Source organism: Varanus komodoensis, unplaced genomic scaffold (genome assembly GCF_004798865.1).
Source record: "Varanus komodoensis strain SLA01 unplaced genomic scaffold, ASM479886v1 scaffold86, whole genome shotgun sequence".
Classification (NCBI taxonomy): Eukaryota; Metazoa; Chordata; class Lepidosauria; order Squamata; family Varanidae; genus Varanus; species Varanus komodoensis.
Genome location: NW_025336554.1, coordinates 1,454,363 through 1,468,698, shown reverse-complemented (window position 1 = coordinate 1,468,698; position 14,336 = coordinate 1,454,363). Strand labels below are relative to the sequence as shown.

At 40.5% G+C, this 14,336-nt stretch overlaps 1 protein-coding gene across 1 annotated transcript; it reads right to left on the bottom strand.

Annotated features, from left to right (window-relative positions):
* Positions 1 to 5,412: 5,412 nt before the first annotated feature.
* LOC123016578 (vomeronasal type-2 receptor 26-like) lies at positions 5,413 to 13,766 on the bottom strand. The gene is made up of 6 exons (XM_044417092.1): positions 13,552 to 13,766; positions 12,235 to 12,412; positions 9,969 to 10,829; positions 9,367 to 9,594; positions 7,124 to 7,250; positions 5,413 to 6,308 (listed from the first exon to the last, which is right to left on the bottom strand). Exons 1-6 carry the CDS (start codon positions 13,764 to 13,766, stop codon positions 5,413 to 5,415), a joined length of 2,505 nt encoding a protein of 834 aa, XP_044273027.1.
* Positions 13,767 to 14,336: the final 570 nt, after the last annotated feature.

Genomic DNA, 14,336 nt, shown 5'->3' with positions numbered 1-14,336 from the left:
CAAAAAGGTTGGGTACCACTGCTATGATTGCTATAAAAATGGCAATCTACACCCTCCCTGCAATAAATATTCCATAACTCTATCCTTTCCTGCTATGGCTAATGCTGGCAGGAGCGAGGAGCAAAATGAAGAGCATCCGTGGGTGGGGTGTATGTGTGAATGTGGTCTGAACCTCTGCCTGAACCCTCCTGTCTCTGATCAACATCTGTATAAATAAATACATGCTCAGCAGAAATTGCCTTATCCCCTGGTTGTTTGCTTTGCTTTTGATGTTGCCACTCATCCAAAGGAGAAAGACAATATGGCTTCTTCCGAAGTCCAAATATCCATTCCCAAAGCACAAATGCCACAAATAAAGAACAAGGTGGTTGTGAAGAAATTGTTCAACTCCATTTCCCATATTCATCTAAAGACATTGTCCCCACCTGTGGGATCTTGTAGATATCCAAGAGAGTTGCTATGTGAAGGGAGGTTTGGGCATCCAATCCCCCGATGACTGCCATCAAGTGCTGCTGGATACCACATTTGAAGTTAGGGACTAATCTCCCTGCTGCACATAGCAGTAGCAAGGTGGCCTGATAGGTCCACTTGGCCGTGAAGTAGCTGTCATAGATGCGGAAGCCCAAGGTGAGGTTGGGTAGGATGAGTGGGTTGTCATTGATCTCCTGCACTGCAAATGTCAAGGCCAGGATATGCTGGTAATTCTTTGGCACCACACTAGAAGCAACACAGTCACCTCCAGTATTAGAACATTCCTCACACAGTTTTTTGTAAGCAGCTCACACTGCTTTTGCCATCCTCATTATCAGCACGTTCAGCTCATCTCTGGCTTACCTTGGCCAACAGAAAATTAATACAGTCAGAATTATACAATCAATGAATTATTGATATTCATCTTCCAAATAGACCATTCCCTGGACTTTATCATGGTTAAGAATTTGAATAGTGTGATCCTATGCATGTTAACTCAGATAGAAATAACCTGATTCTAATGAAGTTTCCTCCCACGTGATCTGTGTCAGTGCTCAATGACAAGATACTATCACCCCCATGGAAGGTTCATCAATTTCCCAATAAAGAGCCTTCTAGGAATCCCATGCAATGTGTGAGTCACATTGGTAGAGAAATGTGCTGCATTTTATCTAGATGAACAAGTTCAGCCATTGGGATATAAAGGTTTAGAAAACATGTTTGTTTCTTCATTTTATAGTCCTGCTTAAGCGGAACATCTATCAGGTATACGAAAAGAGTTAAAGTGATTGTGATGTGACTAAGCACAGAACAGAGGGTACACCACATTGAATATAACTACTTCTAAGTGAAAGAATTCCTGTAGTTCAATTCCTTCCAATTCTAACAGAACCTTTGTGCAAAGATTGATCCAGTATCTGCCTTCCCTAAAAGCAAGGAACTTCCGTGAGTGGAAGGGCTTCACTCAGGGTAAAATCTTCTCTTTTGATATTGGGGTTTCCCATCTGTCCATCCTGCCACATATCAGCACATTCAGGAGGTGGTCTGGAGGGCTGCTGTGGAAGAAAGGGGAGGAGAAATCTACTTCCCCCAAAGATTTGACCCAGTCCCCTCAATTTTGGAGATGTGGAATTTCCTTAAGTGATGGAAGAATAAAAAAGGAGAGGTGAATGATCAGAGGTAGCAAGTGTGATAAAAGTGGAACACAACTAATTCTGAAGACATTTGTGCAAGACAGAAAATCAAGGAGGAAACAAATGAAAACATGAGCACAGCTGAGAGGTTCCAAGCAGAAGTAAAATAAGTGTGAAGAAGCTTAAATTCAAACTGGAATTAATTTTTCTAGCCGTGCTGAACACAAAGTTTCTACATTCCTTTAAAGATATGAAGTTTCTGTACTGCCCATGGCATTGTTGAGAGGTTGATCTGTTACTACAAAACCGAGTGATAAGCAGATAAATAAATAAAAACAAAATATTAATTCCTTACGCAAGTTCATCAAGCAATGCTAGTGGGGGTACTCCTGTGAAGCGTAATGGATCAGGAACAATGAACAAAAGAGAAACAATAGCACCAATCATAAGATCACCCAGCTGTGGATAGTCATGAAGTGGAGAGTGCAACTCATGGGTCTTGCAATTTTTGGCATCAGCCTTGCTTCCTACTTGGAGAAGCAAGTTTAAAAAGAACACCCCTAATTCCCCCATGCTGAGTAGAAGGACAAAGCTTTCCTCTTCATGCAAATCCAGTCATTCCCATGTAGAGCATTGAGATTGCAAATATAAACTCCCTCGGAGCAGGGGCTCCCCTTATCCATTCTTATGTTTATAGATCACTGTACATATTGCCACTGTCCTTCACAGTCTCATAGAATTGCTTTGTTTATTAGAAATCTGCAGAGATTTTGAGTAGTAACAGAACTGCACCTTAGACAATTAAAGGAGAATATAGCAATTTGAAATCAGGTATTTTGAAAGTGAAAACAGGTGTTGTTAATTCCCACATGATGGGCAGCACAATATTTCTGTTATTTTTACAAATTAATTGGAAAGGAGTCAACTATGAGGCTACACACAGCATTAAATATGAACCCCACTGGAGTTTATGGTTTTAATCTGAAATCTTTGTACAGAACTCCAATTTGGATTGGGAACACAATGTACAGGCAGTGAAGGTTAATCGTTCCTCTGCAGTTATTCGCTTTGCAATATTCTCTCTGTCCTGCCAATGGAACCTTTCCACTCACAATAAATTCCTGGAAGTGCATTAATAGCTGCATATGGGCGGGGAATTTAATTCTCTTCTCCCGCTATGCTGTGGTCCCAGTGTAAACCAGGAGCAGTACCTTTATTAAGAATAACACAAATTTCAGAAATGAGTATGCAAACTTGTTACCCACCCAAATGGAGCTCATTCTTGACCAGCCATTTTCCATCTAACTCCTAATTGGGTTGTAGAGCTATAAAGCTATGAAATCATTTGCTAAATATACTAGGAGGCTAAGAATGAGTGGCTGGATGGTGATGGTCATTCATTTGAGCAGTTTGGAATGATTGGAACTTGCCAGTAGTGGGTGGGGGACACTCTTGCCTATCAGGCACCATTCCCCATTTTCTCCCTGGCTTAAAAATGATGTGAAAAGAAACTACTGTTATTATTTTAGTATTTTATTTATTTATTAAAACATTTCTATGCCGCCCCTTGCCAAAGCCTCGGGGCAGCTTATTAAGGATTGGCTGAGGACTGATTTGTAGAAACTACCCTGAAAGTGAATTTGTAATTTCTGAATAGTGCAGCATTTCTGAATAGGCAAAGAGGGAAGACAGAACATCGGATTTGTTGTCTTTGTGTTGTTCACTCATTTCCTCTAAGAAGAATGACGCAGTTGAATTTTCTCTTACTTATTTATGTATGTATGTATGTATGTATTTATTTATTTATTTAAAGTTTTTATATGGTGTCCCAATAGTAAGAGTCTCTGATATGTGTTGGATATATAAAGCTTTGTCTAAAGCAGGATTTACATCTGTAAGGTTTCAGTCTAAGATATTCTGAGACCAGAACTCAGAGATAGGATGCAGAGTCAGCAGTGTATCCTCACTAAGATAAAATTTATTTACGTTGCTAAGACATCTTTGGTGCTACATGTCTAGAATTCATTCTTAAGCTATTCAGCCTAGTCAAAGCCCATATTTAACAGAGCTGATGGTGAGAAGCCCAAATTAGCCAGTTTCAACCAAACTGACTTCGTCCAGCTAGATTTGTAATCATCCTCAAGATCTCCTAGGTTGCCAGAGGCATTTATTCATGGACCATATATCTTGAGTAAGTTTGCAGCCAATGCAACACTGAACCAAAGATTTGCATGAAGTGAAATATCATCAACAGGATTTTTTTTTATTATGAATAGGAAGAAGTAGAAAGGTGAACAGAAAGCAAGAGATAAGTAATGGAGTCATCCATGATTATGTCCCCTGCTGACAAATATAACCGTGCTTCAAGACGGACTCCTTCCTTAGTTTCTCTCAGGATTGGTCATGCTGATTCCATTGGAGAAGGTCTACTGCAGCCTGCAGGGAGACAGTCTGGCAATGTGTAACTATTCAGGCTGGGACTGGATACTCAGCTAATTTCAGTGGACAACATTCTATGACTTCTGGGAGTGGGAACATCTTTTTAAAACTGCAGTGTGGTTGGGGTTACTCTGAATTGCCCTTCAGGGACCCCTTGTAACTTAGTGCCTCTGTTCACAAAGTGATGAAGGAGTCTCTTTTCCCTACCCGATCTGTAGCACTTGAATAGGTCAAACTATTTGTTGCATTGCATTGCACTTTAACAGAATCAAAACTCATAATTACACAAATATAAAACAATAGAAATAATATAGCGATGATGGACATATTTAAAAAATACAGAAATAACAGTGCTACCTACACCAGGACCAAGAGATACATGCTACTTAATGTAAAATCAGTTATTCATTGCTCCAGCTCCCCTTCCAGAACTGCATTAAATCCTGTGGTGGCTCATACCCCTCTCCCTAGATTACAACACTTTCAATAAACAGTCTCCAAATAGATTTTTTAAAAATTGACATATTAAATCCTTTTCCACTTAATATTGTCAGTTAACTTATCCTTAATAGCTTTGCCCAAAATCTATTAATAACAAGCTTTTATCTGAGAATCAGCTTTTACTAAATTTTGTAGCACTTGAAGTAGCAGCTTTTCTTCTCTTTTAACTGCCAGATTTTCTTCTCCTAGGCCTGAGGAGTAGCAGGAAGTACAGTTGGAAGGAACAAGGATGAAAGGGATGATTTGGGTTCTTTGGGGAAGAAATTCCAAAGTATTTGCAAGGTGAACAAAGGTCTGTTGGACTAGGGATGCTGAAGACAAACAACCTGAGCTCAGCACAAAGAAACATTTTAGGAAAGAAATGCCACAAGTCTCCCACATCCTCTTTCTGAGGAAAATGACATCTGATTAAGTTTCAGAAGCCCTGAAAAGACTGACTTCTCACAAGGCTGGTGCAGGAGCCTAACCATGCATTAAAGGTGCTTATGGGTCTATTATGCCCTTGTTTAGCTTTGCTTTCTGAAGCCATCAGCTTTGCTCAAAGTCCATGTAAGTACAGCAGCACCTGACAATCTTCAATGGAGTGCCTCTGAGAAAAGAAAAGGCTATGTCATGATTGATTTGCACATGAGGGACCCCTTACAGTACACCTGCATGACTTTCCAAAAGGAGCTGGACCACTTTCTTCAGTGAAGATTGGTCTAAATAAGAAGCAACTGGAAAACATTAGGGAACATGAGATGAACTGTGAAAAACAGTTGGTGTGCACAAATTTGTCCATTGACAAAAAACAACAAAACAACAAAACAAAGTATGGCTACACAGATGGATTGCAAAGTGTAGCAAAATGTGAAGACAGGTCATTTTTTCAAGTTGTTATTAGATGCTCCTTCTTGTTCAGCTCAGGTCTCAGCAAAATGATGTAACATTTGGGGAAGAAGATGCAAACCAGCAGGCCAGAACTGGAGGCTAAGATAGAAAAGATCTCTACAGTCACCAGGTATTTCCCTTTGGTGCTCAGGTAGGAAGGCACAAAGGATAACCACACACTGCAAAAGACCAGCATGCTGAAAGTGATGAACTTGGCCTCATTGAAACTGTCTGGCAGCTTCCTGGCAAGAAAGGCCACAATGAAGCTAACCATCGCCAGGAAGCCCAGATAGCCCAGCACACAGTAAAACATGGTTATAGATCCCTCGTTACATTCCAGCACAATTTCCTCAGCTACTGAATGCTTGTCAATATCTGGGAAAGGAGGAGAAGTTGCCAACCAGGCAAGACAAATGGCTGCCTGAAGAAGGCAGCAGGAAAGAAGGAGGGTGTTTACCAGTCTCTTCCCCATCCACTTCCTCATCTTGCATCCTGGTTTGGTGGCTCTAAAGGCCAAGACCACCATGACTGTCTTTGTGAGCACACAAGAGACAGCCACTGAGAAGATGATGCCAAAAGCAATTTGTCGCAGGAGGCATGTTACCTTGTGTGGCTGGCCGATGAAGAACAATGCGCAGAGGAAGCAGAACAGGAGAGAGACGAGGAGAGCATAGGTGAGGTGCCGGTTATTGGCTTTGACAATGGGCGTCTCATAATGTTTCCAAAATATTCCTAGCACCAAGGACGTTATCAAGCAGAAGAGAATAATGAAAGAGGTTAAAATGACGCCCAAAGGTTCTTCATAAGAAAAGAAGTTAGCAGACTTGGGAATGCAGAAATCCTGGCCCTTGCTTGGGTACTTTTCATCTTCACATGGATAACAGTAATGCATATCTGAAGAAAAATGAATATATACATGTTCTCATACATTCTAAAGCTCTCACCAACAGGCCACATCAACTTCTCAGTTGCCTTGTTTTCCACTGATTGTTGAGAATCCATGAATACATTACATCTGCATTTGTAAAATCTTAAATGCTTTGCACTCTGAATATGAAGAAATTGCCATATCTTATTACAGTCTGCAAGAGGCAAATTCTGTAACTGCTTGCATCATGAAGAGGACCATGTTGTATCGGCTGCCATAAAGCCCTAAAGATGAAGAGCCTTTCAGGGAACAGGGTGGAGGGGAGCAAATTCATACAAATTCTCGATTTTAGAGTAAACCTAATTAAATGAATGGAAACTGTGTCTAAATACACTTGTACACAAACAGGCTGCACTTCATGTAACAAATGTGTAGTTGTAGAATTTAGGCAAGACCTTGCTTTGAAAACATAGACATTGGATAATAGGGCTGTCATCATGGAGGTGTACTACTGTGACTGGAGTCCCTTCATTATTTGTTACATGTGAGTCATGATCTTTTAGCATCAATGGAAGAATTTATGTTCAAGGGCAAGTTCTGAAGGTACATGTTTCAATAGTCAATAATCAGCCACACATCCTGAACATTTAGAGTCCATTGCAATTGGGCCAAAGGATCACACACATGCTCACACCCACAAACCCATCCCCCCAAATACACACATATTCAATATCTTCCGCCTGGCCCCACTTGGTCCCACTGAATCACACTGCAATCCCTGAAGAAACCTGTTCTAGTTTTATCAAATATATTTGGAATAGATGTACATTCGAAGGCCTACCTTTCTTGCCTGAAATCATTCCTTCAGCACATGGGATGCAATTGTAGCAGCAAAAAGGCTCCCCTTCCTTGACTATCTTCCTAGAGCCAGTATTGCAACTCTCACTGCACGCAGACAGAGGCTGTGCCTAAGTCAGCAGGGAAGAAGAAGAAGAATGAGAATTATTCAGTGGAATCCTTCCATTTCTGCAGTCTCCTTTTAAGTTGATAAACTCTCCCGGAGTTCCTTTTCCATAAAGGTGCTCTGTGAGGCTTTGGTAAGGATGAAATTATATGACTGTGTCGTGGAGGAAAACTGCATACATGGAACGGAAAATGGGGCAAAAAAATGGTTTCAACATCTTATGTGAATTGTTTCATCAACCTAAGTCATCTGAGTTTGGAAAAAGCACTTCTTTTTCAGTCTGCCTAAAGTCACCCAAAATCACATTTTCAACCTGTTTTTGAGCTACCTAAGCTATTTAGTGTATGCATTTTTCCAAAAACCAAACCAATATGTATTTTCATTCTTTTTAACAACATGCAGATTTTCTAATTAAAATATGATTTTAAAAAATGAACTGACAAATTCTGGAATTTGCAAGCTTTTCTCAAAGGAAACACTCCTTTGTCCTTTTAAAAGAGATGTGCACATGATTTGCCAGAAGTGTGCTTGATGTTCTTTCTTCCTCCCTCTGTTTAAAACTTGCTCAGGTGGAGGTGAAATGAAGCCACCCAAAAATTGGCTGCCATTTTCTTTTGGGGAATGGGAACTAGTCTGGCAGCACTCTGTGGTACTCCATACCTTATCTCATTTAGACACTGATATATCACCTTTGAGATTTTTTCTACCTCTCTGAATCACAGGGGAGCTTGAAGACTTCCAGTCTATTTCTGTGATTACAATGAGATAGCCAGACAAGGTAAACTGAAATGTGTTACAAAATCCACCCCTCAATATTTTTTCAAAGTTTTTTTTTTCTCCTTTCTTTCCTTTCCTCTACTTTTTATTTCATTTTTGAGCCAAGGCAATATTAGTTCAACTTACTGCAATTTAGACTCTTAAGCCTCCCCCCACACAAACACACACATTTGGAAACTAAAAGTGGTGGCTCTATGGGCAAGCTGCATGTATCCACATGACTTTAAGAGCCCCCCCCCCCCCGCATCCTTCCCAATTGTTGCTGTGGCAGAAGAACAATGCAGGCAAAATATGTAAGTGGTCCTAAACGGCCAAATCAAGCTTTACTATAAGATGCAAGCAGCTTTAATAGCACAATAAGAGAATGTAACTATTAGGATGCTCTGAAAACTGACACTGGTCCTCAGTGGCAAATCATGTAAACATCTCTCTTGTCCACCCCTCATGCAGTTCTTCACTACTATTGGGTTGGGATCGTGATGTGCCAAACTGACACTGAAGCCAACAGAAAGCAAATCAAGACAGGACTACATTTTCACCATGATTACACTGGGATAGAAGCTCATTTGAATCTAGAATTAGGTAAGCTACTTTGAATGAGTTATATGAAAAAGTCAATATTACTGTCAGTATTACTGTGGGGTTCCTAGAAGTGCTGGTGGTTGAGGAGACAGGATGTCAATCTGTCAGTTTCATTTCCTCCAGCATTTCTATATTTAAAATTTTATTTGTTCCATCTCAAATATGAAGAAGCTCGGAGACTTCAACAAATTCTTACCAAAAAAATTTAGACTGAAATGAAACTATCACTCATCTGTCATTGCCAAAACCAAAAAGAACATAGATTCCTGGCTTTCTGCCATATTTCTATTAAAGATGAGAAGCCTATCTGAAAAATAAGTGGCCACCTTGACTAAGAATTAGATGGTACTTTACACAGAGATTCAGAGTCAGACTTTTGATATGTGTGCACCAAATGATTTTACCAGGAAAGACCAAACTGACAGTTTCCATTTCTTCCGCATGCAGATTATTTGAATCACAAGCTCTTTCCAACCCCGATACAAAGACATTTCTTAATTTTGGTTAAAAATTATATAACATGAAATGAAACAAAATTTCCAACCTTCCCCAAATTGGAGGAAAATAGTAAAGGAACACATATTACAAAGGAAAAGACTAGGGAGGAAGGCTATTTGGTCTCCTTCACTCCATCACGTATTGTGCTATCCAGTTCCAATTAAGAATTTTTCTAGGTCCATCAGGCTCAAATGAAATGAAATGCACTTGTCAATACTGAGAATGAGTCCTAATCAAATGTGCTAATCCACCGAGAATCAAACCTGATTAAACCAGCTGTTCCATGTTATGGCATCCAGACTAATGGAAAATGTGTGTCCTGCAGGAGGGTGGGCATCCATCCTCCCAACTTTCACTCTTTGAAAAGATTGGTTTGAGGAAGCAATCCAATTGATCACATCAAATCCACTTATGAACTCTCCATTCTCATTGAAAGAAACCACATCCCCAGCACTGTTGTTAAATGAAACAGCCCTCAGAAAATAATGGAGCTGGAATGAAAAGGAAAGTGCTTAAAGCAATTGTTAAAGGAATTGTGTTGACAGAGGCAGAGAAATACATTCACTGCATAACTGCCTATTCCCCCCCCCCCCCTTGATCTCCTAATTAAAAGGTTAGATTGAATTGCTTCTGAAATTTGAGTCAATTTTCCAGGCAATCTAGAAATGTAGTTCTGTGGGGGAACCTATTCTAAATGTTCTTGCACTCACACACATTCTCTATGACCTTGCTGTTTGTGTAAGAAGAGACATACTTTACTATCAAGTTCAAATATGGACCCAATAGATTTGCTGTTATATGTTGATGCATTTTGTAATCTACAAAGCTGTGGTTCTCTCCCACTTGAGGCTATTCAGGCCATTACCTGCCACTGTAGCTGGTTCTGAAGCATCAGTCCACCTCTGGTCACCATTTCTTTGTTCTTCAGACCAGATGAAAACATGGCATGCAACGCATGGGCCACTGCATGGACAGCATTGTATACATTGTAGCTGTGACCAGTAAAACTCATTTCAAAAAATGACCCAGGAAGACACTCCAGCTTCTCATCCCCAGTGCAGATATTCCCATCTATATTGCCCAGAAATGGATCTGGAAATACACAACTGAAAGCCTGTTGCCAGAAGGTCCTAATAAATTCATCTCCTTTTGGACTTGAAGGGTTTTTTGCATTAAGGAATTCTTGAAATCCTGGGACATGTTTGGATTGAATTGTGAAAGACAGTGCGCCATGAAAAAAGTCCGTGTTCCAATCCCTTTGATAGACAAATGATGTAAGCTCCACCTGAGCTGTCACAATGATTACTTTACCAATTGGTGCATTTGCCACATGACCTCGTTCTGATAGATATGGTAACCACCTGAAAAATGTCATGGAATATGATTCTCCATTGGCCACCAGTACATTGGCTGTGCTGTCCACAATTTTATCACGTATTCTTGCTCCTTTCTCAAAATTGTATTTCATATCCTTGCCAAGAGTAAGTTCAGGGGTTTTTTCAATGAAAGCAAAGCAGACACCACTGTCAGAAAACAGTGGGACCACCATCTGGAGGAATCGCTCCCCATTGTCATTATCTGTAACGACTGTCCCAATCCAAGTCCACCCAAAATGCAGCAGCAAAGAGAGAATGCCTGCATACTGAAGGGACTCCCTGGGAGTCATGTTGTAGAAGGAAAGGCCTGGCGTTTTATCATTCATCACTGGTGCAGAGCCATATATCATCTAAAGAGATACAAGGAGAGGGAGAAGCACCAAATAGTGCAGACGTTTTTGAAGCAGCATTAATGTTTTCAAAACATTGCACATACAGTCTCAACAACCTTGTAAATAGTGGTATAATAAAGGGTTCTCCAATGTGTCATGGCACATGTGGGCATCTCCATGTGGGCCTTTAGAGGCATCTCCAATATGGCACCCTAGGACATCATATTTCTTTTTCCACTATAGATGCATGTGGATGTTTCTCCTTGGATTTTTATGGCTGGCACACTACTTCCTAGCAATAATGCCTAGAAATCAACACAATGGAACAAATGCTGAAAGAGGTACACATTTAAAGGTCCTCAATCATTGGGTCATAGATGGGCATACCCCTAAGATCCCTAAGTTTCCAAGTATCAGTCTTTTAGCCATGAAGAGAGGAAAGAGAAGCCATTTCATCCATATGGTAGTTTCAATGAAATTATTTAATAATATAAGGACAGCAGATGAACCAATGATTATTAAAGATTATTTCATGAAAAATCCACATCTGTCATAATCTTGTCCTGCACACAAAAAGCAACTTCTACAATTTGCTAACATCAGTGTTTCAAAGAGGCACTCCCTGCACTGCAGCATGTGCAATTAGCGACTCTCGGCCGTTGCTCATTGAGGAGACTTTGCAGCATAGAACAGATGCAAAACAACTGTTTTTGCAGAGTAAATTAACATCTGTAGGTGAGACAGGATGGTTTGAAAAGAGTGATCCACTCATTCATATCCTTTTTCTTAACTTCCCAGGTATGCCCAGGTGTTTAAAATTGTTTGGATCCACTACTACGATCTATAACAAAATCACATTGTCCCACCTCCTTGCAAAACATATTTCACTGAGCCCACCAAAAATAATGAAGCTCATTTTCTGAGCCAGTTTCATATTCAGAAGAGAGCTAACTCCTTTCTCCCTGCTTTATCCCCTCCTCTATCCCCAAACCAATCTGCCTTTTCCTGAAACGGTTAGTGATACCAATTGGTGGTGAACACAGAGCGGTGTGCAAAGAGAGATAGAAATGGAGAGCTCTGTCCTTCCCTGCTCTGCCTAGTGATGGCTGAAGGAAGGAAACATGTGCATGGCATTACAAATTGTAACAGGATGTCTATGTGAATGTGGTCTGAGCCTCTGCCTAGATCCTCCTCTCTAAGATCCAAAAAAAAGGAATAGAGTCCAAGCAGAAATTTCCCTCTCACTACAGATTTTGCTTTGCCTTTGACACTGTTGTTCATCCAGAGGAGACAGACAATAGGACTACTTCCGATACACAAATTTCCTTCTTCAAACCACAAGTGCACAAATGAAAGAAGAATGTTCTGGGAAGAAAATGTTAGACTCCCAATCCCGATATTCAACTAAAGACATGCTCCCCACCTGTGGGATCTTATAGATATCCAAGAGAGTTGCTACCTGAAGGGAGATTTGGGCATCCAGTCCCCCTATAACTGATATCAAGTGTTGCTGGATACCACATTTGTAGTTCGGAACTAATCTCCCTGCTGCACATAGCAGTAGCAAGGTGGCTTGATAGGTCCACTTGGCCGTGAAATAGCTGTCATAGATGCAGAAGCCCAAGGTGAGGTTGGGTAAGATGAGTGGGTTGTCATTGATCTCCTGCACTGCAAATGTCAAGGCCAGGATATGTTGGTAATTCTTTGGCACCACGCTAAAAGCAACAAAGTCAGTTTCTGTATTAGAACATTCCTCACACAGTACTTTGTAAGCCACTCACACTGCTTTTTGTATCCTAATCCTCATCTCGACCTACCTCCCAAGTGAAGTGTGCCAGTGCACAATATCACGATCATATCCCCCTCATGGCAGAGGCTCATCAACATCCTGCTGAAGCAGCTTAATAGAATCCTGTGTAAGGAGTGAGGCACGGTGGTAGAATGATGCCTTACATTTTATCTAGATGGACATTTTCAGCCTTTGGCATTTAGTACATGAGAAGACACATTTGTCTGATCATATTCCGCAGTTAGGATGAACACCTCTTGTGACTGGGGCCAAGCAGAGCTTACGGGCTATGCCACACTGAATGTAATCCCTTCTAAGTTTCCAATTCTAATAAAACATCTGTCCAGTTTTGGATTCTGTATGGGTAACCCTAAAAGCAAGGAATTCCCATGTGTGGAAGGTTTGCACAAATGGTGGAATCCCTTTATCTGATTTTGAGGCTCCCTCTCTCTCCAGCTTGCCATAGATCAGCATGTTCAGTGGCATATCTAGAGGGGCTACAGTGGGAAAGAAGGGCAGGAGAAGTCTGCTTCCCATGAAGAGTTGATCCATGCCCCTGAATACTTGTTATATGCAGTTTCCATAGGAGAAAGAAAATTAAAGAGAGAGAGGTGAATGAACAGAGGTGTAAGAGACACAGAAGAGGAAGAAAGTCATCCAGAAGAAACTTGTGTAGGACAAAAACTGAGAAAATAAATTAGAGAAAATATGAGCACACCACAGAATTTCTGAGCAGAAGTAAAATAATTGTGCAGAAATGCAAATTCACCACAAAATGCAGCCTCCTTTCTATGAAGATTACAAAGTTTCCACATCTCTTGAATAATAGGAACAGCCTCTACTGCCCAAGCCTTTGTTCAGAGGCTTCATCTGCTACAAGAAATTCTGGTGTCAAGCAGATAAAGTAATGAATATATAACTAGAAGAAAAAACCAAATATTAACTCCTTACAGAAGTTCATCATGCAATGCTTGTGGGGGTTCTCCAGTGAAGGTTAATGCATCAGGAATGATGAAGGACAGAGAAGCAATGGCACCAATCATGAGATCTCCCAACAGTGGATACTCATGAAGTGGAAGGTGTGGCTCATAGTTCTTGCATTTTTCAGCATTAGCCTTCCTTCCTGTTTGGAGAAAGCTCATCAACACCATTCCTAATTCCCCCATGCTGAGTAGAAGGACAAAGCTTTGTCCTTCGTGAAAATCCATTCATTCCCATGCAGAGCACTGATATTACAAATGTAGGCTTCTTCAGACCAGTGACCATCATTATTTTTCCTTATGATTGAAGATCCTTGCATATATTGCCACTGTCCTTCAGAGTCTGGAGGAGTTGCTTTGTTCATAGGAAATCTGCAGGGATGTTGAGTAGTAACAGAACTGTTCTTTAGACAATTAAAGTAGAGGATAACAATTTAACATCACATATGCTGAAGTTGAAAACAAGTGTTGTTTTTCACACTTGATATGGAGTGTAATACTTCTATTGGTTTTATGAATGAATTGGGAAAGTTTCATCAGAATGCAAACACAAAACTATGAGGCTAAACACAGCATTCATTGTGAAGACCACTGGAGTTTTTGGTTTGCTCTGGACTCAGAGTACACTACCGTGATTTGGTTTGGGACCACAGTGTAAAGGCAGGGAAGCTTAATCTTTCCTGCACAGGCTTTTGCTTTGTAAAATTTTCCCGATCTAAATGAATGTTACATGTACCATTTAAACAATACTCAATC